The 26,541-nt window shown below is 43.8% G+C and overlaps 1 protein-coding gene across 4 annotated transcripts in view; it reads right to left on the minus strand.

Annotated features, from left to right (window-relative positions):
- Positions 1-2,621: 2,621 nt before the first annotated feature.
- Positions 2,622-26,541, minus strand: part of LOC119971660 (protein phosphatase 1 regulatory subunit 12A-like) — a 266,177-nt gene continuing 242,257 nt past the window's right edge. For all 4 annotated transcript variants that reach the window (XM_038807505.1, XM_038807503.1, XM_038807502.1 and 1 more), the window contains 6 exons: positions 24,499-24,515; positions 23,207-23,336; positions 20,922-21,026; positions 10,633-10,683; positions 8,153-8,203; positions 2,622-8,060 (listed from right to left, as the gene is read on the minus strand). In XM_038807505.1, coding sequence (XP_038663433.1) covers positions 7,974-8,060; positions 8,153-8,203; positions 10,633-10,683; positions 20,922-21,026; positions 23,207-23,336; positions 24,499-24,515 — 441 coding nt within the window. In that variant the 3' untranslated portion in view covers positions 2,622-7,973. The remainder of the gene's footprint in view (positions 8,061-8,152; positions 8,204-10,632; positions 10,684-20,921; positions 21,027-23,206; positions 23,337-24,498; positions 24,516-26,541) is intronic.

Raw genomic sequence — 26,541 nt, forward strand, 5'->3', positions numbered from 1 at the left:
TCAGCAGCACACAAGAATCTCGTGACACCAGCTTATGTTTGTTTAAATGTGGTGTGCGCCAGTCAGCTTTGCACAGTTGTGCGGACAGCGGTTATCTTTGTCGAATTCTGTGACATGGGGAAGGAAGTAGATAGCATGGAGGCTGGGAACCAGCAAGGGTGAGTCAAGGGTGGGATGGCTTTGAGGAGTGGGGTCAGGGGCATGGAGGAGTGAAAGAGGAAAGGGTCTAATCTACCTTTGTGTGGTGGGTGTTGATGGGGTCAATCAAGGTAAGAAAATGAGGGTCTGAAAGGGCAGAGTCAGTACTATTCACATGTGGGTCCATCGAAGGGTGTTTGCTGTCATAGGGAACAGTCACCGTCACATTGGGGAGATTAGTCAATAGGAGGTGGAACATGTTGAGGTTGGGATAAGCAAGTGTCTCATAAGGCAGGTCATGGGATCACTAAAGATGTATCATTGAATTTCTACAGTGGAGAAGGAGGCCATTTGATCCCTTGGGTCTGCACCGACACTCCGAAAGAGCACTCTACTGAAGCCCACTCCCCTGCCCTATCCTTGTAACCCAGATCACCCGGAGGAAACAGACGCACACACGAGCACGAGAAACTCCACAAAGAAAGTCACTCAAGGCTGGAATCGCACTCGGGTCCCTGGTACTGTGAGGCAGTGCTAGCCACTGATACATCCTTTGTGATGTGGGGTGGGTCTCAGATCAAACAGGGAATGTTGATGGGGATGGGTATTAGCTCAGGAGGAAGGGATAACGTACATTTAGTCAGTCACTGGCTGCAGGGTAATGGGGGTAGGTGGGGAGTTGTGGAGAGACTGAGGTATTGTAAAGGGAAGGTGCAAAGTGAAGCTGGAATGGTCAAGGGTGATGGCAACAAGTGTGACGATGACGGTAGGAGAGTGGAAGGCTAACAGCTGAGAGTCCGAACATTACAACAACATACTTGAGAATCATGACAAGGCACGATATAAATACAAGTCTTTCTTTTGCACTATTTTGCCCATCATATTTTCAGTGTTTAACAAATCTTGTCGCGGCTTCTGTGTGAGACTAACAATTAATCATAAAATTTACAGTGCAGAAGGAGGCCATTTGGCCCATCGAGTCTGCACCGGCCCTTACAAAGAGCACCCCATTGAAACCTACGTACCTACCCTCTCCCCGTAACCCAGTGACCCCCAGTTAAAACTTTTTGGACACTAAGGGTAATTTAGCATGGCTAATTCACCTAACCTGCACATCTTTGGACTGTGGGAGGAAACCAGAGCACCCGGAGGAAACCCACGCAGACACGGGGAGAATGTGCAGACTCCGCACAGACAGTGACCCAAGCCGTGAATCGAACCTGGGACCCTTTAATAATAATCGCTTATTGTCACAAGTAGTCAGCTGTTTAGCCCACTGTGTTAAACCAGCCTCCTGCAGCAAGGACAACTGTGTACTGAAGGATCTTATCATGGAGCTGGAGTTAGACTGCACAAGCTCATTGAGCATCAGACTGTTGCAGCCAGGGGACAGAAGCAAATCCCACCTGGGCTGGATTAAAATCTGGGTTTATAAGGAGGGCATCCATGTCACCGAACCATGGAATACAACAATTAAATCAACAAACCATTCTAAAATATCCTTAAATAAAAAAGCTACATCATTCCACAATGCACAGTGCTATTGAATAGACCAGTGTAGGAATTACACCATAAAAGATAGAACACTTGCGAGTACTGACAGGCAGAGAGATCTGGGCGTGCATCCCCACTGATCTCGGAAAGTGGCAACGCATGTGGATAAGATGGTCAAGAAGGCATACGGCATGCTGGCCTTCATCGGTCGGGGCATCGAATATAAAAATTGGCAAGTCATGTTGCAGCTGCACGGGACCTTTGTTAGGCTTCATTTGGAATATTGTGTACAATTCTGGTCGGCACATGACCAGAAGGATGTGGATGCTCTGGAGTGGGTACAGAACCGGTTTACTCAGATGTTGCCTGGTATGGAAGGCATTAGCTATGAGGAGAGGTTAGATAAACTTGGTCTATTCTCACTGGACCGACAGAGGTTGAGAGACGACCTGATAGAGGTCTGCAAGATTACGAGTGGTATGGACAGAGTGGATAGTCAAATGCTCTTTCCTAGGGTAGGAGAGTCAAGTACTTGGGGACATAGGTTTAAAGTGCACGGGAAAAAGTTTAGAACTGATGTGCGAGGCAAGATTTTTTTTTTTTTTACACAGAGGGTGGTAAATATATGGAACACGCTGCTTGGGGAGGTTGTGGGAGCAGGTACGTTAGTGATATTCAAGGGACATCTAGACGAATATATGAATAGGGTGGGAATGGAAAGATACGGACTCCATAAGTGCAGACTGCAGTTTAGGCAGATACCATGGTTGGCACAGGCTTGGAGTGTCGAAGGGCCAGTTCCTGTGCTGTATCGTTCTTTGTTTGTTTGGAAGAACCCACAAATCTGATTTAGTCAAAGCACATTAATACAATTCCTAGATTCCAGGTAGCTCCCAGGCCAGACAGAGACACACAGAGAATGAGAGAGCACGAGAGGGAGACAGAGAAAGACCAGAAGCAGTAAGACAGTCAATAGGTTAAGACAGAAGTCTGTTTAATTTATTTATTTTTTGTAAAATATATATTTTTATTTTTGGTGCATATTGTGCTCATCAGTATGAGGGATGTCAGTGCTGAGATCTGAATATATATTCACTTTTACACTCAGTATCAAAATATTATGCATTTCCAGATCAAACACAGGATAAATTATCTCAACCTACCCATATTAACCCTTTAAAGAGTGATCTTCTCCCCTCTCATGTTAAAAAGCTTTTGACATTTCTATTTTCCACACCAGCGGACAAGGCCCAGAGTTACAATAATGAGGATCGGAAAATTGTTGTGTGTTTGGACTGTGTCTTTAATTGAAAGTGAAATGAAGAGGATCATGTGACAGCAGGCCTGGGTGGTTTGATTGTGAGAAACTAAAGAGAGCCCAAATTGTTTTACTGGGTAAAGTGTGTAAGTTGTTAGCACTTGGAGACAATTGCTGCAGCATGCATGCTAACAGTGGATGGACTGAGTTTCCATAGTCCCAGAAAAAGGTTGTAAATGGTTGTGCTTTAACACTGTCCATTTACTTCCAAGATAAGAGAGAGTTGGGGTCTCAAGGATAGCTAATCAGTATTTCTGCAAGGATAATAGGCCTATGTGATTCAGCTTGCCATGGAAATGGTCCTACAGAGGGAAGGGTCTAAGATATCTGTAAAAACATTCAGACAAGGAACTGCCAGTCCAGGGTAGGGAGAGCAACTTAGAGGCTTGAAGGAGCTGTGGTGTGAGTGGGAACTCAAGCTTGGATAGAAAAGTCCAAATTCATAGGAGATTGATACAGCTTGTACTGGAGGAATAATCTCTAGGGAGCTACGAATGACCTCGGACTGGTTCCAGTAAAATTGAATGTCTACTTAAAGGACAGTTTAAAGTATATCTGTGAAGTGTGTTTTCAGATGTGCTGAAAACAGAGAATTTTCTGTATTGTAGTTTAAAGTACAAATTTCTTAGTGTTTAGTCAAGTGTTTTAGTCTTTTGTTACAGTAAATGTCTTAAAACGTAAAAACTTATCATGTCATCCTTTCAGCAATTGACTGGAAATTCAAATTTTTTTTAGAAGTTACATCCAACAGTCAGGTAGAGTGAGGGCTCGGTTATAAAGCGGCGTGCAGGGAGGCCTAAATCCCAAATTGAGGTCCAGGTCCGAGAGGGAGGGAAGGTGCAGACAGTGAACACTGTGTCTTCACAAGGACTGTGAGTGAGAATTCAGACGCCAGAGAGTGAAGGCTGGGTACAAAAGTGAAGGCCATGTTTGATGGTGAGGATCAAATCTGATGGTAAAGCCCGTGAGCCAAACAAGCTTGAGAAAACCGAGAGAAAGTCATCATGACACTTTACAGATGAAGTTTGTGTCGCTTCATATTTACCAACAGCAAATTAACTTGTAATCATTGGTTGACGTAGATTGGTGAGCAACAATTTTCTTTTAAATATTAACATACAAATGTACAAGAATATAATGTTTACATTTGAAAAGAAGGTGAAATATATAGAACTGGTTTCAAACATATCTGTGGCTTTTATACAATAAGACATTGTGCAATTTGTATGCAAGCATATAGAAAAGTAACATATACATTATTGCAGATAAAACACAGCATTATTGCACAAGTGATGACGTATGTGTACTGTGTTTGCCCGTAGGTACGCACAGCGTGAAGGAAACCCCTGCCCCATTCCTGCTCCCCTTTCCTAAATGTACGATCTCTACTCCACCTTCAATGTTAAGAGGCTAATGACTATAAACAGGTGAGCACCAAGAGCTGTACATGCGCAGAGTAGCCAGGATTGACAGGGAGAAAAAGGCTTCCATCCCATCCTTGGGACATTACACTCTCTCAGCATTTTCACTGAAATAGTGCCAATTTGCATGGTTTCACTCTGTTTTTTGGCAAGTACATAAGGACAGTCATCTTCCCAGCTGTATAAATAAAAGATTAGCAAGGTCATAGTTAATGTAACCCTTTTGGTAAGGCCTTCAAAAATTAACTCTGGGTTTTAGTCACACTTCGTTCCTTTGTTTTGACTCATTAAGACCATGACATTGAATGATTTAGTCCCCCCTTTATCTGCCCTCTAAATGTGCCATACAACGATCATGCACTCTTTCTTTTAATGAACTGCCTCCTCCATAATAACTTCACAGATTCTGGCAATTCCAAATCTTGTTGATCATAACATGTGTACAAAATTGATATACTCTGTATAAAATGTTTGCGATACTCTTGTGAACAGTGAACCCATGCACTTCTTAAAAGGTGGGAGTTCTCAGCCAAGCTAAGGCTAATAATCTCTTGGCTGCTGACGTTTACCAGCTGATCACACACAGTGCAGAAAGACTTTGACTGTAATTTTCCAACCCATCGTGCCGGCAAGACCTTCCGGTGCTGCCGATATAAACAGAAATTTTAATGGCTAGTCTGCCCTGCCACGGGGGCGGCGATTTGAACATTCTGGGTGTTCTACCTTACTGTGAGAAGATAGCTGCCAGTGGCTGAACAAAGGATGAGGGCTCATGATTGAAAACTCGAGGGAAGTCCTCAAAGTTGGGAGTGCTGTGGACAAATGTGGACAACTAGGTGGTGCAAATACACAGGTGTTACGTTAAGACAGCCATATCCAGTCTTCTTCTTGGTTTGTAATCCAAGCTTGATTGTCAAAAGTGAAAAGACAACAATCTAACTTCCTGGGACGTCTAGCCAAAGGACAGAAATTCACAGAAGTGCCAGGTGACTAAATTTCATACATGGGTTACCATATGCTGTTTGAATGAGATTCTTCAGCATAATAGTAAGGGTTAGATTGGATACTCACAAGAGACCAGGAAAGATCAAGTCCAACTAAAGGGAATGTCAGGGATTGCAAAGTTGGAGCTTCCTGGTTTTCAAAGTGCAGAACGTAACAGCCAGGGTCTAAATATTTGTTCTCAGGAACCGCTGGACTAACCTATTAAAATGGTTCGTTGTCTCTGTAGTTTGACTGGGGTTTAGCAATGATCTACACATCTTCAAAAGAAACAATTATATCCCTGACCAGATTTTAACGTCAAACAATCTTTTGACTTGAATTCATGCCCATTCTAATCAAACTACTGTACCAATTAGGTTAAATTTCTAGCAGAAGTGAGGCCTAGTGTTGAGGGAACTCACATAGTGTAAAGCAAGGCATCAATTTGGATAACAGGCCACTAAACTCCTCTCACAGATATTTATATATTTAAAGAAAAGTGTCTTGCTTATGTTGAATAAGTGTCGGCTTGGCTCAATTGGTAGCTTTCTTGTCTGAGTCAAAAGATTTTAAGTTCTAGCCCCACTCCAGGACTTGAGAATAATAATAATAGTGCATTCTCACAAGTAGACTTCAATGAAGTTACTGTGAAAAGCCCCCAGTCGCAACATTCTGGCACCTGTTTGGGGAGGCCGATACGGGAATTGAACCCTCGCTGCTGGCCTTGTTCTGCATTACAAGCCAGCTGTTTAGCCCACTGTGCTAAACCATCCCCTATATTGGCTGACAATCTGGTGCAGTAGTGAGGGAGTGCTGCACTGCCAAGGAGTCATGCTCAGCATGAGAAGTTGAACCAAGTATATAATTGCTCATTCCAATGGATCAAGTGGCGATTAAGATCCCATAGTACTTTTCGAAGAGGAGCAAGGTGCTACTCCTTTCTGGTGCCCTGGTCGATATTCTATCCTCAGCCAACACTATAAGCAGATTGACTCGTTAATTCTCTGGTTAGTGCTTTTTGGATCTTCCTATGCCTTCAATAATAATCACTGCATTTGGAGATGTTCCTGAGGGAAGTGGAAAGTTGCTACTGAAATCTGATCTATCTTACCAGTGGAACAATGTTGGGGCCACAGCCGCAATCATCTAGAGATTTGTTTTGAAAGAGCACAAGTCAGGGCTTTTATGTCAGCACCTGTAATTGTATGCTGTATTCCTAGAGGATCTGTAAGATATACTACCTCATTGTAAACATAGATATTTCTTTGGTACCACTTTACATTCTTATGGCTATGTTTATATTGCTCATTCTACTAGTTTCTTTCCTTTTGGCAAGGAAAGTGGAAAGTGCTGATTGTATACAATTGCTCTTTTTTTGGTACAGGAAAGACCTGAGAAGATTTATTTTTGGCAAGAAAGGGGCAAAAAGGCGATTAAAACTGGGGAAGAGATCAAAAACCAAAAAAATACTGAAGAGAGGAGGCAGAAAAGATTAGTGCAATTCCAACCTGCAGAGTTTGCAAGCTGACCTCAGTGAGAAAACTGCCTGTAGACCGTGCGTAAGCTTTTAACCCTTTCTACTTCCCCCTCAAATAAAGGCTAGTCTCAACAGTCAGCAACAGCAGCAGCTCTGTCGGTCCCGGATGACAGTGTGACATGTTTCACAATCTCACCATGTTAGGATGATTCTTTCAACAGTTGTTGCTCACACAAGCCAGTTGACACCCACATACCAGAGTCTAAACAATGACTCTGATGTTCCAGCTATTTTTAACTACACCTCATTGCATATGTTATCACTGCCTGCATTCTATCTCTTCATGTTGAAGCGTAATCCTCTGTAGCTTTCTCTCTCTTTCTGTACCGCCCCTCTTGAATGTAGCAGTGCTAAGAACCAGCTAAAATCTTCACAGAGTGGGTTATGAATCTAAGTGCATCTCATTTTTGGGAGGCAAAGGGTCTTAACCACCTTTTCTCAGTTCACCATTCAGGTAAAACAGCCTGCAGAAGATAATGCTGAACTCTGCATGGTGGGACTCTAAGTGACGTGTGCTATGAAGGAACTGGTGAGGCTTTTGATACATGTCATTTTAGCAGACGATCAAAAGAATACTGGAGTCATTAAAAAATGGCTTTAAAACGTGTTCTGTTCCATTCCCTTATAAAACAACCCAATATGAAGAGTTTGCCCAGCAGAACTGGCTTGCTCTGTCTCTCCAACAGACTAATAAAGCATCCATTTCTTCAACTATCCACAAAATCGAATCAAAATGCCCTCATCACGAAGTCATGTGACTGAAGAATGGCCTTGTGTGCTGAGTGGGGCAGTTGTTGTCATCATGGGCTCCCATTATAACCATTCCTCACAGCAGTGCTGTTCCTCAGCGGCGTGTCTATACAAGTACCGGTTACGAGCATCGTTTATACAGTTCAATGAACATGCCTTTCCAAACTACCCAGGAGCAGTAGTCCAGGTGCTACCGTAACAGCAATAGGCGTGGCTTGATTAGCATTCCCTCGAGATAGAGAAGGTGAGGCAAGCATCTAGACATGGAGACCAGTGGCAGTATACCCCATCACTCCAGAAAGCTTTGTGCAAGTGTTGAAGTGAAGGCCAATTACTTGGAGAGTTTGCTGATCACACGAATCAGTGCGCCATTTTCATCCTTCAGTCTCTGATTGTCAGCTCTCAAATCTGTTAAAACCTGAATTGATGTTAAAATGTTTAGGACATTGAACATTAACAGGACTTTTTTTTTTCCAGACCAAATATGCAACAGGAAAAAAAGCCTCAAACCTTTAATTCTTCCTCAAGTTCTGAAATTCTTCTTTCTAAAGCCTTCTGCTCCTGTTAAAAGAACCCTGAATCAGTACAGAGGCATGAAAAGCATAGTGTCAATATGTAGTATTGTAGAAATAAAGGCTATTCAAGCTCACTGCATCTTTGTGTGGTGCTAGCTCTTCAATTGGAATTATCTGTTCTTCTGCCCTTGCACCATAACATTTTGTTCCTTTCAAATATTTATCCAATTTCCTTCCAAACTGCCTGCCAGTTTGTGTCTTGGCAGCCACCTGTGGTGAAGTACTGCATATTTCTAACATTCCCCTTCATTTGCCTACTGATAATCTTTAATCTAAACCCACTTGTACCAACCAATGGAAAATATCTATCCCGATTTGCCCTCTCAAAAACATTGATCATCTGGAACAGCTTTATAGGTCCATCCAAATGGGTTACCACCAAAATAACTTCAACTCCTTCTTTATATCAAAACACCTTTTTTGATATTATTATGGTGAATCTTTGGTGTTCCTTTTCTATAATTCCTTTACATAACAGTATGCCCATAATTGTCCACACTGCGTTAGCAAGACTTAAGACTTATCTGGAAAGGCACATGAACAGACAGGGTATGGAAGGATACAGGCGGTTGGTCTAGATAGGACACGTGATGACACAGGCTTGGCGAGCCAAAGGGCCTGTTTCTTTGCTGTATTGTTCTTTGTAGACTTAATTGTGGCCCAATTGCATTTACAAATTTAACATCAATTCCTCACTTTGATATTTAGATCCTCTGCATATAAATTGACGATACATGGAGGCATAGTGGTGATGCCACTGGGTTAGTAATTCAGAGACCCAGGCTAATCCTCTGGGGACACCGGTTCAAATCCTATCACGGCCAATTTAAATTAATTTAATAAATCTGGAACTGAAAAGTCAGTCTCAGGGAAGGAATTCTGCCATTCTTACCTGGTCTGACTCCAGACCCACAGCAATGTACCTTTAAAGATCTTAGTTGCTTTCAGGATATCCTTATTCTCTCAAAATGGTCTGCTTCACACTTCTCTTCGTTGAACTGCATTTACTACCATCTTTTCACCTATTTGTGCCCTTCTGCATTTTTCTTTGTAATTTGGCAAGATTCCTAATTTCAAATAGTTAGCAAATTTAAAGATTATTCCCATGTCCAAATCATTTCTATATATGACGAATGAGGTACACCATTCATTATATTTTGTGAATCTAAAAATACCTCCTCCCTGCCCTAGCCTTCAAATCCCTCTATACGTACCATCGTTTTACCTTTAATATTAGCCATAATCCTTGTTTCAGAAACTTTTAACCTTTTCACTCCGCAGCAAAGTTTTAGAAGAATTTAAAGACTGTAAATTTACCAAAGTTAAGAAAAGCCCCTCAGAGGAATTAAAATAGTGAATGAGCCAACTTTGATGTTTCCCCCAGAGACTGTAATTCATAAGCGACATCTTAGACTGTCTCAATATAGGATAACATCTCCCAGTATCATTTTACATAAAGTCCTTCAGCAGAGAGGGGCTTTAAACCTGCTTGTCTTTATTCATTCGTTCTCGTGATGTATCACTGGCAAGTGAGCATTTCTTGTCCATCCCTAATTGCCCTTGAGAAGGTGGTAGCGAGCTGTCTTCTTGAACCGCTGCAGTACATGTGGTGTAGGTACACCACAGTGCCGTTAGGAAGGGAGTTCCAGAATTTTGACCTGGCTACAATGAAGGAATGGAGATGTAGTGAAGGATGGTGTGCAACTTGGTGCAGAACATGCAGGTGGTGGTATTCCCAAGTGCCTGCTGCATTTATCCCTCTATGCGGCAGAGTCTCAGGTTTGGAAGGTGTTGTTGAAGCAGTCTTGGCAAGTTGCTTGGTATAGATAGATGGTACACACTGCTGCCACTGTGGGCTGGTGAAGCAGTCTTCTTTGCCCTGGGTGGTGTTGAGCTTCTTGGATATCGCTGGAGCTACACTCATCCAGGCAAGTGGAGGGTATTCCACCACAATCTTGACTTGTGCCTCATAGGTAATAGACAGGCTTTGGGGCGGGGGGGGGAGATCAGGTAGTGAGTTACTCACTGCAGAATTCCCAGTCTCTGACCTGCACTTGTGGCCATAGTATTGATATGGCTGTTCAGTTTCTAATGTGGATTGGAAACTGATTCACAAACAACATTCTCTGTTCTAATAAAATAGTTCTGATGAAATATTATCGACCTGAAATGTTTCTCTCTCTCCACAGGTGCTGTTCCTCATACAGGATATTTCCAGCATTTTGTTTTAATTTTAGATTTCCAGCATTCGTAATATATTGCCTTTGTTTCTCTATTCTCATTCCTAGCATCACCTCGAACTCTGTATTGTTCCCAGAGGGACTAATTGCCAATATTGTCTGTCACCCTGTGCCTATTCCCAGAATTATCTGTGGTCTGCACCTCCTGGAATTAATTTGGAGATCCTGTACTCACTTTCTTCTCCATCTCCAGGTGGGCAGTCCTGTCTGCAAATCTTTCTTGCATCTATCAAACCAAAGCAGAAATAGTCAGATCAAAAAAATGCCATGCTGTAAATGCTGAGTATGAGAGCAGAGCCATCTCTACCTAACACATAGTGAGCGGCATGGGGCCACAGTGGCTAGCACTGCTCCCTCATAGCGCAAGCGACCAGATTCGATTCTGGCCTTGGGTGACTGTCTGTATGGAATTTTCACATTCCCCCCGTGTCTGGGTGGGTTGGAATAAATGGATCCTTTTCAGAGTGGAAAGATGAAATTAGTGGAGTAGCACAGGCTGGCCCAAAAGTGTTTGGTATTTACACTGATGATCTGGAGGAAGGAACAGAATGTAAAGTTTCCAAATGTGCTGATGATACGAAAATAGGTGCAAGGGCATGTTGTGACGAGGATATTGTGATTCTGCAACAGGATATAGATAGATTGGTTGAAAACCTGGCAAATGGAGTTTAATGTGGAGAAGTGAGAGGTCATGCACTTGGATAGGAGGAATCAAAAGGCAGATTATTGTCTAAATGGAGAGAGACTGCAGGTGAGTGAAGTAAAGAGGGATCGAGGTGCTCTTTGTACATGAATCACAAGAAGCCAGCAGGCAGGTCCAACAAATAGTTAAGACGGCAAACTGGCATTTTGGTATTTATTGCAATTGTACAGGGTGTTGGGGAGGCCTCACCTGGAATACTGCATACAGTGTTGGTCTCCTCATGTAAAAAGAATAGAGTAACATTGAAGGCAATCCAAAGACATTCACCAAGCTAATTCCTGGCCTGAGTGGGTTGTCCCATCATGAGAGACTAAATAGTCTGGGTCTATATTCCTTGGAGTTTAGAAGAGTGAGGGGTGACCTTATTTAAATATGTAAGGCCCTGATAGGGCTTGACAGGGTAGATGATGAGATGTTTCCACTCGTGGGAGAGTCTTTTTAAAATATTTTTTGAATTTTAATGGTGACTTTGGGCGATTCCTGATTCCTTTTTGTCATTTGTTTATGTTAACATGCGGGCTAATGTTTGGGGTTGGTGGGAGCATAGGATCGCTTTTATTGATATGGGGATTGACATTACACTTGTGCATTTGTTACTGATTGTTGTTTATTGTTGGGTGTAAATTTGGCAGAAAATGTGAAAAAGGAGGTGAAAAAAACATTTAAAAAAAAACAAAGAACATTTTTACAATTAAGGGACAATTTAGTGTGGTCAATCACCTACCCTGCACATCTTTTTGGTTATGGGGGTGAGACCCACGCAGACACGGGGAGAATGTGCAAACTCTACACGAACAGTGACCTGGGGCCGGGATTGAACCTGGGTCCTCGGCGCTGTAAGGCATCAGTGCTAACCAACGTGCCGCCCATTAGTGGGAGAGTCTTGAACAACGGGACACAGCTACAGATAAAGAGCCGGTCAATTAAAACTGAGGTATGTAGAAATTTATTCTCGCAGAGTGGTGAATCTGTGGAATTCTTTGCCCGGGTGGGTGGTTGAGGCTGGATCATTAGAAGTATTCTAATGGATATATATTTGATAGATCGAGGAATAGAGGACTATAGGGAAATGGCAATGAGAAGGAGTTAAGGCTGGCACAGATCAGCCAAGATCATATGGAATGGCAGGGCAGGCTTGACGGGACTTGTGGACTATTCCAGGTTCTATTTCCTGCGTTCTTATGTTCTGGCAGAGCGCTCTTTTGGAGGGTTGGTGCAGAGTCGATGGGCCAAAGGGCCTCTTTCTGCACTGCAGAGAATCTATTCTATGGAGCCAGGATAGAAAGTGTTGTCAGGTCTCTGGCTGAAGTAACATGCATGGATTGGGTGCACAAGGGAGGAAACCATTGGCAGGGGCCCTCACCAGATCTGTATCATAGAATTTACAGAGCAGCCTACCCAAGGCCATACCTCAACCGTATCCCCGTAAGCCAGTAACCCCACCTAATCTAACGGCAATTTATCATGGCCAATCCGCCTAACCCGCACATCTTTGGACTGTGGGAGGAAACCGGAGAACCCAGAGGAAATCCACGCAGACATGGGGAGAACGTGCAGACTTTGCACAGACAGTGACCCAACGGGGAATCAAACCTGGGGCCCTGGAGCTGTGAAGCATCTGTGCTACCACTGTACTACTGTGTTGCCCCTGCTTGCCTTCGAGCCCGTACAGGAATATCACTGTTATACCCAGCATGTGAAGAGGCATTGTTTGACTTCATAACTTGTCCAAAGAAAGCCAAACTTCAACAGAAATAGGAAGGGGGGGCGGCACAGTGGTGCAGTGGTTAGCATTGTTGCCTCACGGCACTGAGGACCCGGTTCGATCCCGGCCCTGGGTCAATTTCTCCCCATATTTGTGTGGGTCTCATCCCCACAAACCAAAGGTGTGCAGGCTAGGTGGATTGACCACGCTAAAGTTCACTTAATTTGGGAAAAAAAATAATTGGGGACTCCAAATTTATAAAAATAAAACATAAAGAGGAAAAAAGAAGCCACTATTTATAAGAACATAAGAACTAGGAGCAGGAGTAGGCCATCTGGCCCATCGAGCCTGCTCCGCCATTCAATTAGATCATGGCTGATCTTTTGTGGACTCACTCCACTTTCCGGCCCGAACACCATAACCCTTAATCCCTTTATTCTTCAAAAAACTATCTATCTTTACCTTAAAAACATTTAATGAAAGAGCCTCAACTGCTTCACTGGACAAGGAATTCCATAGATTCACAACCCTTTGGGTGAAGAAGTTCCTCCTAAACTCAGTACTAAATCTACTTCCCCTTATTTTGAGGCAGTGCCCCCTAGTTCTGCTTTCACCCGCCAGTGGAAACAACCTGCCCGCATCTATCCGATCTATTCCCTTCATAATTTTATATGTTTCTATAAGATCCCCCCTCATCCTTCTAAATTCCAAAGAGTACAGTCCCAGTCTACTCAACCTCTCCTCGTAATCCAACCCCTTCAGCTCTGGGATTAACCTAGTGAATCTCCTCTGCACACCCTCCAGCGCCAGTACGTCCTTTCTCAGGTAAGGAGACCAAAACTGAACACAATACTCCAGGTGTGGCCTCACTAACACCGTATACAATTTCAGGGCAGCACGGTAGCATAGCGGTTAGCACAATTGCTTCACAACTCCAGGGTCCCAGGTTCGATTCCCTGCTTGGGTCACTGGCTGTGCGGAGTCTGCACGTTCTCCCCGTGTGCGCGTGGGTTTCTTCCGGTTTCCTCCCACAGTCCAAAGATGTGCAGGTTAGGTGGATTGGCCATGCTAAATTGCCCTTAGTGTCCAAAATTGCCCTTGGTGTTGGGTGGGGTTACTGGGTTATGGGGATAGGGTGGAGATGTGGGCTTGGGTAGGGTGCTCTTTTAAAAGAGCCGGTGCAGACTCAATAGGCCGAATGGCCTCCTTCTGCAGTGCAAATTCTATGATTCTATGAATTGCAACATAACCTCCCTAGTCTTAAACTCCATCCCTCTAGCAATGAAGGACAAAATTCCATTTGCCTTCTTAATCACCTGTTGCACCTGTAAACCAACTTTTTGCGACTCATGCACTAGCACACCCACGTCTCTCTGCATAGCAGCATGTTTTAATATTTAAATAATAATCCCTTTTGCTGTTATTCCTACCAAAATGGATAACCTCACATTTGACAACATTGTATTCCATCTGCCAGTCCCTAGCCCATTCACTTAACCTATCCAAATCCCTCTGCAGGCTTCCGGTATCCTCTGCACTTTCTGCTTTCCCACTCATCTTAGTGTCGTCTACAAACTTGGACATATTGCCCTTGGTCCCCAACTCCAAATCATCTATGTAAATTGTGAACAATTGTGGGCCCAACACTGATCCCCGAGGGCCACCACTAGCTACTGATTGCCAACCAGAGAAACACGCATTAATCCCCACTCTTTGCTTTCTATTAATTACCCAATCCTCTATCCATGCTACTACTTTACCCTTAATGCCTTGCATCTTTATCTTATGCAGCAACCTTTTGTGTGGCACCTTGTCAAAGGCTTTCGGGAAATCCAGATATACCACATCCATTGGCTCCCTATTATCTACCACAGGGGTAATGTCCTCAAAAAATTCCACTAAATTAGTTAGGCACGACCTGCCCTTTATGAACCCATGCTGCGTCTGCCCAATGGGACAATTACCATCCAGATGCCTCACTATTTCTTCCTTGATGATAGATTCCAGCATCTTACCTACTACCGAAGTTAACCTCACTGGCCTAAAATTACCCATTTTCTGCCTACCTCCTTTTTTAAACAGTGGTGTCACGTTTGCTAATTTCCAATCCGCCGGGACCACCCCAGAGTCTAGTAAATTTTGGTAAATTATCACTAGTGCATTTGCAATTTCCCTAGCCATCTCTTTTAGCACTCTGGGATGCATTCCATCAGGGCTAGGGGTCTTGTCTACCTTTAGCCCCATTAGCTTGCCCATCACTACCTCCTTTGTGATAACAATCATCTCAAGGTCCTCACCTGTCATAGCCTAATTTCTATCAGTCACTAGCATGTTATTTGTCACAGTCTTCCACTGTGATGACGGACCCAAAAAACTTGTTCAGTTCCTCAGCCATTTCCTCATCTCCCATTATTAAATCTCCCTTCACATCCTCTACAGGACCAATATTTACCTTAGCCACTCTTTTTTGTTTTATATATTTGTGGAAACTTTTACTATCCATTTATATATTCTGAGCACGTTTACTCTCATAATCTATCTTACTCTTCTTTATAACTTTTTTAGTAGCTTTCTGTTGCCCCCTAATGATTTCCCAGTCCTCTAGTCTCCCACTAATCTTTGCCACTTTGTATGCTTTTTCCTTCAATTTGATACTCTCCCTTATTTCCTTAGATATCCACGGTCAATTTACCCTCTTTCTACCGTCCTTCCTTTTTGTTGGTATAAACCTTTGCTGAGCACTGTGAAAAATAGCTTGGAAGGTTCTCCACTGTTCCTCAACTGTTTCACCATAAATTATTTGCTCCCAGTTTACCTTAGCTAGCTCTTCTCTCATCCCATTGTAATCTCCTTTGTTTAAGCACTAAACACTAGTGTTTGATTTTACCTTCTCACCCTCCATCTGTATTTTAAATTCCACCATATTGTGATCGCTCCTTCCAAGAGGATCCATAACTATGAGATCATTAATCAATCCTGTCTCATTACACAGGACCAGATCGAGGACCGCTTGTTCCCTCGTCGGTTCCATTACATAGTGTTCTAGGAAACTATCGCGGATACATTCTATAATCTCCTCCTCATGGCTGCCTTGACCAACCTGGTTAAATCAATCAACATGTAGATTAAAATCCCCCATAATAACTGCTGTATCATTTGTACATGCATCAGTTATTTCTTTGTTTATTGCCTGCCCCACCATAATGTTACTATTTGGTGGCCTATAGACTACTCCTATCAGTGACCTTTTTGCCTTACTATTCCTGATTTCCACCCAAATGGATTCAACCTTATCCTCCATAGCACCGATGTCATCCCTTACTATTGCCCAGATGTCATCCTTCAATACCAGAGCTGCACCACCTCCGTTACCATCCACCCTGTCCTTCCGAATAGTTTGATACCCTTGGATATTTAACTCCCAGTCTTGACCATCCTTTAACCATGTTTCAGTAATGGCCACTAAATCATAATCATTCACGATGATTTGCGCCATGAACTCATTTATCTTATTCCGAATACTACGAGCATTCCGGTAAATTACACTTATGTTGGCTTTTATACCTCTGTTTTGAATCTTAACACCTCGATCTGTAACCTCTCCTAAGTTATATTTCCTCTTAACTTTTCTCCTAATTTTCCTTGTCGTTGAACCCATATCTTCATGTAACAACCTGCCGCGTTGCTTACCATTTATGTTTTCACTTCCTGTTTTATTCCTTTTAGTATTACTGGGCCTATTCACTGAGCTTCCCTCAATCACTATACCTCCTCCTGTCGCTCTTTTTGATTTTTGACTATGGTTTCTCTGCCTTACACTTTCCCCTTACTGCCTTTTGTTTTTGTCCCTGTTTTACTACCTTCCGACTTCCTGCACTGGTTCCCATCCACCTTTCATGACCTCAGGACATCCCAAAGCCAGTTAAAATAGTTCTGAAGTATAATAACTGTTGTAAATGTGGGGAATGTAGCAGTCAATTTGTGCACAGCTAGCTCCCACAAATCTCAATGTGATGGTGACCAGATTACCTCTTTTAGTGATGCTGTCCAAGGCAACGAGAAGAACTCCTCGGTTCTTCTGCAAGTAGGGATCTTATACGTTTATAAGAGTTGGCAGTCCGGGCCTGATTTTAATGACTCTTCTGAAAGGTAGCACCTCTAAAAGTGCTGCACTGCATAGGAGGCAGCCTCGTGGGACTTGGACTTCTGGTGGCAGCCATGGTGTGAATGGTCACAAATTTTGCAGCTCTCGCTTGATGCTGTTTTTTATGGACCATTTCCCTGTTTGGATTGTGGATGTGGGGCTAAAAAGTTGTAGTACGTGTCAAAGGGGAGTTGGATTCCACGGGTGGGACTGGTGGATGGATTCAAGGACCAGAAATGGGTCAAGAGGAATGGAGCAGCTGGAGCAGGAGAATCTTCATGTGCCACTGCTTAAGATGGCAGAGGGTGCAGGACCAGCGCTGCCTACCCAATAGTCAATGGAACAATTGGTGGACTTCTTAAGTGAGACGTTTAGCCAGCAGAGAAGAGAGGCCAATGAGGACCTAGCCAAGGCTGTAGACCTGTTGAAGTCTGGATTGATCGAGTGGAGCAGAGGCTGAAGCCCCAGGGTCAGGCTGACGGCTGAGGTGGGAGTAATGCGAGATAACCATGGCGGCTGCTTCCCCCCTTCCCCTTCACAAAACAAAAACCCCATCCCCCACTGCTACACTACCCACCTGATCACCCCCCACTGCGCTCCCGTTAACTAGCCCGCCCGCATAACCATGGAGAACCGCTCCCAGAGGCAGAACGTAAGGATTGTAGGGATGGCTGAAGACATCAAGGGAGTGGACGCTGCCATGTACGTAGCTAGAATGTTGGAGAAGCTGATGGGAAACTTTGTCCGGCCCCTGGAGGTCGATCGATCACACAGGGTGCAGGCAAATGAGCCGCCGAGGGCAATGGTGGTGCATCTTCACTGGTTCCTAGATAAGGAGAAGATTCTGAGATGGGTGAGGCAGACGAGGAGATGCAGCTGGGAGGGGAGTGAGCTGCGAGTGTATCAGGATCTGGGTCCGGATCTGGTGAAGGGGGGCGGCAGGTTTAACCGAATGAAGGCTGCCCTCTTTAAAAAGGGGGTGAAGTTTGGGATGTTGTACCCGGCTTACCTCTGGGTGACCTTTAGCAATAAAGAGCAGTATTTTGGGACACTAGAGGAGGTGGCGGAATATTTGAGAGACAATGGACTGGCAGGTGAAGGAGGACATTGAACTGGGGAGGAGGAGGTGGAGAGGAATGTGGTTTTTTGGTCCTGTTCTTTTTGCTAATTCTTGTTTTTTTTCTTTGTCGTTTATTGTTGCACTGTTGTGAGGGGAGTGAGTGGGGTGAGGGGAATCAGTGTGGGGTAGGAGGTGGTGGCGCCTTGGGCGGGGGCTCTCAGGCTTGCCGGGTGGGCAAGTTAACAGGAGCGCAGTGGGGGGTGATCAGGTGGGTAGTGGAGCAGTGGGAGACGGGGTTTCTGTTTTGTGAAGGGGGAGCTGCTGACGAAGGTATTGTTGCTGGGGCGTTATATGGAAGTGGTGAAGGTGGACATCTGTAGTGTCGCATGGCATGGGTGGGGTGCTGGCCTAAGAAGGGGTATGGCTGATCAGCAGGGGAGGGGGGGAAAGCCCTCCAACCAGGCTGGTCAAATGGAATGTGAGTGGGCTGAATGTGCCAGTCAAACGGTTGCATATTATCCCGCATCTGAGGAGTTTGAAGGCGGCACTGTAGCACAGTGGTTAGCACTAATGCTTCACAATGGCAGGGTCCCAGATTCAATTCCGGTTTGGGTCACTCTGCGGGGTATGCACGTTCTCCTTGTGCCTGCGTGGGATCCACCCGGGTGCTCTGGTTCAAGGGCATATTTGCCACATTTATTGATCAGAAAATGAGTTTAGGAACATAAGAAATAGGAGCAGGCTATGCCATTCAGCCCCTCGAGATTTTCCTGCCATTTAAGACGACTACAAATGATCCTTGACCTCAATTCCACTTTTCATCTGGTCCCATATTCCTTGATCCACTCAGTACCAAAAACCCATCAATCTCAGCCTCACGTTTATTCAGTGGATGAGTGCCACTGCTTTCTGGAATAAAGAATTCCAAAGATTCACAGCCATTTGAGTAACAAAAGTATTCCTCGTCCCAGGTTGTCCCCTTACGTTGAGACTATGCTTCTTAATTCTAGACTCTCCAGCCAGGAGAAACAGTTGTTCAATCTCCACCCTGTCCTGTCCTCTCAGAATCTTACATGCTTCAATGAGATTTCTTCTCATTGTTCCAAACTCTGAAGCGTATAGGACTTGTGCATCAGGGGATTTTATTTTCCCAGTGCTTCCCGTGGGTGACAATGTATGATGAGGATCTCTTAACAATGATCCCACTTCTCTTTCAAGTTGTTGAAGTGGCTGCCTGCTAGCTTTCCTTAAAGGCTCCAGGGATTGTATTCTCCCTCAGAAGGGTAACGTCTACATAATGGCAGGCACCATTGGAGGCCTTTTTAAAACTGTGTGACCTCTCACTGAGTGGAATGGTTATGGGCCCAGGGTGAGGAGTCACTGATAAGAATCCCCTTCGTACCTGTAATATCCCTGCAGAAACTTTGTATTATGGTGCTATCCAGGCTCTTCCCCAGTTTTGCAATCAGATGAGAATGGTTCAAGGGTATTGGAGCCTGATATCTCCAAGGTTAGATCACTCCTGATTGTACCTGAAGACTCCTTAAACCCTAGAGATTTCACACATTCCAGAGTAGACTGCAATTCTGTGATGTAGTTAAACCACTTCACAGATACAGGTAGGAGAATCCTTCAATATATCTGTCAGAATTTGCATGGTTTTTCGCACACTTGTAAATGTCTCAAGTGAACTAATGGTGCTCACAAAACAACTTTCCCGTATGGGCAATTGCTGGGTAGCAGAAATTCTGGAACAGCATGAAGCTACCGTTGAGCAATCCCTCCAGTCTACTTCCTGTTCATCTTCACTTGTGCTGTAGCTCCACCCAGTGCTCCCTTCTCTCACTATCATCTGCCTCCGGAATGGATGTTCCTGGGCAAGTAATCATGCAACTAAAATACTTAACCTATTCCAGTTTCAGAGTTAACCTGAGAAGTAACCTCCTACATATTTGAGTCTAGGCAATCTCGCAACCTACTGTGAAACCTTTACTTTACAACATATCCTGATTTCAATTTTAGACCATCAAATCTATTCAAGCAGCCTTAGGCCTAATGGCTGAAAATCATGAATCAGAGTCTGAATTAACTATACTCTATGAAAGTGCACTGTCTTTATCTGTATTATGTGTGCACGTGTGTGTGACATTGTGTTACTTTGGGGTAGGTGTGTGGGAATAAATCATCTTTATTTGAAACTCACAAAAGCTTCCTGCCGAATTGTGCACATGAAATGCACACACCAAGGGTAAGAAAAGACACATTTCTTTTCATACAAAACATACTGATTACAGGCAGTCCATGAATGTAGATATACAATAGAAATATACTGAAAGGAGGAGTATAGTTGGTAATATAAGTAACAGATATTATGCCTTTGAATTTCTTCCGCATCTGGGAGGTTAACTTATTTATTGAAGAAACTGCATTCACCTGCTTGGCCAGCCTTCCCCAGGTATCTCAGACTGCAAGCTGCTGTCCTCATTTAAAAATAGCACACCTTCTCTCGATTATCTCCCATGACACCATCACCTGGGTTCTTTCAGAGAAGAAAGCCGTTTGCGAGCGCATGCTGCAAATCTTATAATCCCTTCAAATGGGAGATGTTGGACATAACTCGTAGCAAAATAAAAATGAGTGAACTTGCACAAAAAAACAATACAACTGTGTAGACAGCCAAAGGATAGCTGCAAAGGGGGGTATGAACTAATTGTCTCTAATTCTGGAGCTCTATGCGATAGGTTCTCCGTTTCAGCCTGATCCTATTAATGCTGCATTAATCCCACTGAATCTCAACAATCAACTCAACCGAGCACTTAGAAGGCTGCATTGTGTGGGGACCTTTTGCTTACCTGTGTGGCCTTCTCTAATTCCAGCTTTGTCTGTGTGATTTGCATCTGCACCTCCTGCAGCTGGTCTCTCAATTGGACATTCTTTCTTTGAAGCTCTTCGTACAGCTGTTACCGAGGAAGACGGAAACGTTTACTTTCCAAGCAACATTTCCTATCAGCAGCTCAAAATAACATCAAGGAATTCACTTGAGCATAAATACTGGAGGAATTGATATTGACAACAGGAACTGACAGGCCAGATCGGAGTTAGAATATACCTTGATAACGGTGACCATCATCTAGAGATTAGGGTTAGGTTTATGATGGAAAAGGGAACCGTGTATGAGAAACATTTCTCCTTGGAAAGGCAGGCTTGAAGGAACAACCCTTCTACTGGAGTGTTGCCTGTAACTTTCCCTTCACTTTTAGTTTGACCTCTCGTGGAATATATAGATAGGTTTCTGTTGGCTTCAGGGATTGTATTGGTAACTACAGTTCATTTTCTTGTAAAACCGTTACATTCACTCCAGCGTCTAGTTTAAAGTTGGGGATCATAAACTGGTTTGATGAAAAATGCAGGAGGGCATGCCAGGAACAGCATCAGGCATACCTAAAAATGAGGTGCCACCCTGGCGAAGCTACATGCCAAACAGCAGATAGATAGAGCTTTTAAAAAATAAATTTAGAGTACACAATTAGTTTATTCCAATTAAAGGAGCAATTTAGCGTGGCCAATCCACCTAACCTGCACATCTTTGGGTTGTGGGGATGAGACCCACGCAGACACGGGGAGAATGTGCAAACTCCACAAAGACAGTGACCCGGAGACGGGATTGAACCCGGATCCTCAGCGCTGTAGGCAGCAGTTCTAACCACTGCGCCACCGTGCCGCCCGCAGATAGACAGAGCTAAGCCATCCCACAACCAATGGATGAGGTCAAAGTTCTGCAGTCATAGTATCATAAAATTTACAGTACAGAAGGAGACAGTCCTGTCATATCCCGTATTGAAAGGTGAGTGTTAAACAACTCACTGGAGGAGGCTCCACAAATGTTCCCATCCTTAATGATGGGGAAGCCCAGCACCACAGAATGAATAAACATTTTTTTTAAAAGAGGCCAGTGTTATGAATGTGAGGTTTTAGAAATTGATTATGCTTCTTTAATTCATGTTAAAATGGAGGATTGAGTCATGTGATTTGCTGAGATTTCTGCTGAACAAGCCTGTGTGGCTTTGTTAACATGGTGCTGGGGTGAGGGGAGCAGGTCAAAAGCTATCAGAGTGCAAATTATATTTTACATCCAAAAACAAAGGCAAGAGCAACTGTGCTGACTGTGGAGAGACTTTCGGTCTCTATTTAGACAGAAAGAGAAAGAGGGAAGTGGTCTCAAAGAGACAAAAGGGTGCAGCTTGTGTGGTCAACAGTGAGAGGAAGGAAGGGCAGCACGATGGTGCAGTGGTTAGCACTGCTGCCTCACGGCGCTGAGGTCCCAGGTTCGATCCCGGCACTGGGTCACTGTCCGTGTGGAGTTCGCACATTCTCCTGTTTACGTGTGTTTCACTCCCACAACCTAAAAGATGTGCAGGGTAGGTAGATTGGCCTTAGACTAAATTGGAAAAAATGAATTGGGTAGCCTAAATTTTTTTTAAACAGTGAAAGGAAGGACGTGTCCCCTTTGAGCTATTAGGTGGTAGGGCGGTCTCTGGTTGAAGAGGTATATCTCGTAGTGTTCTAAATACTGTGGAAGATTTGCCCTGTCAAGGTTAGAAGGTGAAATCACTGAAGTGGGCCTTAGTTCTGGTCCTCTATTCAAGAATTTTCCCAAAACTGAGGGAAGCGCATTTCAAAAGTCATTCGACATTATGACTGGACGAAACAGGGAACTGTGAACCAGTTGGTAGCTGGGGGAGTGACTGAATTATTCCTATTACTTCTAACCTTTCCAATCAATCCTGTGGAGAGCGTGCTGTATTCTATATATATATATATATGCAAATAACGTTATCGGTCACATTAAAACATCAACAAGGATTATCTTTTTGTCGTTAGAATATTAGTCACTTACTAGGCAATGTTTCTTTCATTTGTTTGGAACAGTTGAAATCTTGTCATGCAATTTCTAGAAGTTGGTCACTGGAAATTCAAGTAACTTTTTCAAATGTGAGTCAATATTTATGGGACTGTATCACCAGTTAAAGGAATACAGAGTTCTGGAAGGGTGTATTAAGGTGCAGGAGGGACAAGGACATGAAGTGATATAAACATTAGCTCTTGAATGAAAATCTGGTCAGAGCCCCAAATTTACCTTTCTGTAGCCTCTCCTATCAGTTTCAATCTCTGCCTGACCTTCTTGAGTAGAATGTAGGCCAGTGTCCAAATACGAAGTCACTTCTCTGTTTGACAAATTCCTTTGGCTGCTTCCTGTGGTATCTCCCCTGTAAGTTACAGAAACATAGATGGAAATAAAGCAGCAAATTTAAATTGTACTGTTTCAATCCAAATTTCAGATCCATTGAGGCCACTGCCAAATGATAGAGGGTACAATAACCAGGTACAAAGTGCAATAGCAGTGCTTCCAACTTTGCCAGTGCAAGCAATTCATTGCCGCAAGATGGAAAAGCACCAGGCACTCCAATTACATCCACAAACTTCAGGAATCTATATATTTCCTACTAACACCAGCCTTCTAAAACACCACCACTTTTGTTGCCATTTACACCATCACCTCTAGCCCATGTGAGATACAGCCGATTCTCAAAGAACTTTCAAGGCCATGACCATACTATAGCGACTTGACTGCTGTTCTCTCTTGAAATCAGCCATCTGATTCTGATCATGCTGCAGTTCTGCCATAATACAAAAATTACAGTCTCAGTAACAGTCCACACTGGCTAAACCTCTCATCAGTGTTCAACCAGTGAACAAACCCTAACCACTTAGGAAAGCATCTGAACTCAAGGCTTCAACTGAGGGTTCTGTAGGACATCCCCTGAATGAGTGGTGATATAAGGACTAACAGTTACCAATATGGAGATCTTTAAAGGTGTGCCATTTTGGACATGATGAGCGATAACCTGGGAGTACCGCAGGCACAACCATTACAAGAAGAAAGGACCCTGGGTTTCGAAGCCGGGAGAAGACATCCACATCAAGTGATCGGAGCCTGCCAGCCTCCTTTACTAATTGCGGTAAAACCTAAAGCTCAGCTGTGAGCCGGAGTCACACTTTGTCGAGTAAGTGAATTACAAATAAAATTGTGTTAAACAGTGAAAGAAAATTTGGACATGACAGAGGGGCTCCCGAGTGATAAATATATCATCCAATATGATCCTGAACTGTGCAGACTAAGAAGGACCTGTCACAAGATGATGAAAATTAAAAATATCCAGTCCACATTAGCTCATCCTATTCAACCAAGGTCTGTGAAGAGGTACTAGATGTATCCATCACAGCAGCTGAGATTTTATGGTTCCTATACTTGGGAAATTAAAAATGAGCGAGTGACCCCGGCCAGAAAGAATATCCCTTGGTGTTAGGTGAGGACAGAATCATTCTTGGCCTTGATAGGATGAGAATGGGAGGAGATAGAATCCTTACCTGGTCAGATATTCAGTCTGCAAAAGAAAAAAGAAAAGAAATAATGAAACCAAAATCAGAAATAAATAAACACTGAGAATAATTGAGGGCAAGAAACAATACATTTATAATCCAACATATAACACACTCCCCACATAAATTTATGGGACAAAGATCTCTCAATGTTACTCAGCTGGTCTAATTTCATGTACCTTAAAAACTCATTCCTTCTTTCCAAAACCTTGCGCAAGGCTGTTTGCAACAAAAGTTGCTTACTCCCACTGCATCATCTCCTGCCTCTGTTGCTGATCCGGCCTATCTGCCATGTGAATTCTCATTCAGGTCTCTCTCACCTTCAGTCTCGACTATTCCAATACTTGCCTGTCTCACCTCCCAACTCCATCCTCCAAAAGCACAACTCATTTCAAACCAATTTCAACATTCTATCCTGCAGCAAACCTTGTTACCCCACCATTATCCACACCCAAACTACAATATAAAAGCAAAATACTGGGCATGGTTGAAATTGTCCCTAAAAACAGAAAATGCTGGAAATGTGTAGGCCAGGTGGCATCTGTGGTAAGGGGAAATAACATTAACAATAACACCGGCCAGAATTTTACACCAGTTTGTGTGGGGGAGGAGTAATCGAACAAACAAAATTCCCTCTGGGTTCCTGCGCACACATGATTTTATGCTGGGATGGGCAAGGCCTCGGAGGCGAAGCCTGCCCTTGCCCCAGTTGGGGCCCTGAAGTGAACACTTAAGGCTGTTTCAGTTTATAAGTTGGCAGGGGGATAGAACTTGTGTGGGGGGAAGACTGTAATTCAGCTGTAAGATATTGGGTGGGAAGGGTGGCAGGGAAGGGCACCTCCATCAGAAGCCCCCTCCTGAAGTCGGGAACCCCAGCTCCACACCCCCCGTTAAGGTCCAATGGCCTCCGGACGTTCATCCTCTCCCCTTCCAGCCTCTTGAGACCCCAATGACCCTCTTTGCAGTTCCTCCCCTGGCCTTACCTGCCCTGAGACCCTTGAACTTACTTGGGCCACGGGTGCCCGGAATTAGAGTCCTGCATTTTTGCTTCTGTCCACAGCAACACTGTCGCTGTAGGAATGTGAGAACGGCTGGCCAATTAGATTGGCCGGCAGCTGTCCAAGACGTGACAGCCTCCAGTGTAAGGGGCAGAAGTCTTTGATTTCACCCTCCATCATCCCCTGATCCCACTCCTCACCAATCGACATACAAGTGCTTGGTCCTGTATGTCACAAGTTTAACATTTTCATCCATGCTTAAATTTCTCTGTAGTTACCTCTTTCCTTCTCTACAACCTCTTCCCGGCTTACAAACCTGTCCCGACATCACCAATTGTCACTCACCGCTCCCCCAATCTCACCACCCCTGTTACAACTTCCAAATACACCCTGTTCCTCAGATTCCAACCTTCTCTTCCCTTTGCCCTAACATTGGTGGCCACCTCGGACCACCTCTTTGGAATCCTCTCCCTAAATCCATCTACCATCCTCTACTTTTGTAATACATTCTTTCAAATCCATATCTTCACCCAAGCTTTCAGCCACCTCCAAGTATTTCCACATTTGGCTTGGTATCTGTTTCGGCTAATGCGAGCATGAAGGTGCATGGGATTGTTTGAAATATCAAGGTATGTTGTTACTGCTGCTCTGAACCCTTGTTCTCTCTGACTTATTGTAAGAATGGATTCTACCCAGTGTGAAGTCAACATATACATAATATAGAAAGAAAAGCTGGAGAGGCATTTTAACCCAAACAATTGCGAGTTTGTGTTGGGATGTGGATAGGGGTGGGCTTTAAAGTCACAATTATTATCTGCCACCTATCGGCCCAAGTCTGAAAGTTATCCAGATCTTGCTGCATGTGGGTTTCATTCATCTGAGGAATAGCAAAAGTAATTGAACTCCGTACTGTCATTCATTGGCATCTCCACTTCTGCCCTCATGATGGAGGGAATCATTGATGAAGCAGCTGAAGATGGTTGGATCCAGGTCACTACCCAAAGAATGCCTGCAGTAAGATTCTGGGACTGAG

Source organism: Scyliorhinus canicula, chromosome 9 (genome assembly GCF_902713615.1).
Source record: "Scyliorhinus canicula chromosome 9, sScyCan1.1, whole genome shotgun sequence".
Taxonomy (NCBI): Eukaryota; Metazoa; Chordata; class Chondrichthyes; order Carcharhiniformes; family Scyliorhinidae; genus Scyliorhinus; species Scyliorhinus canicula.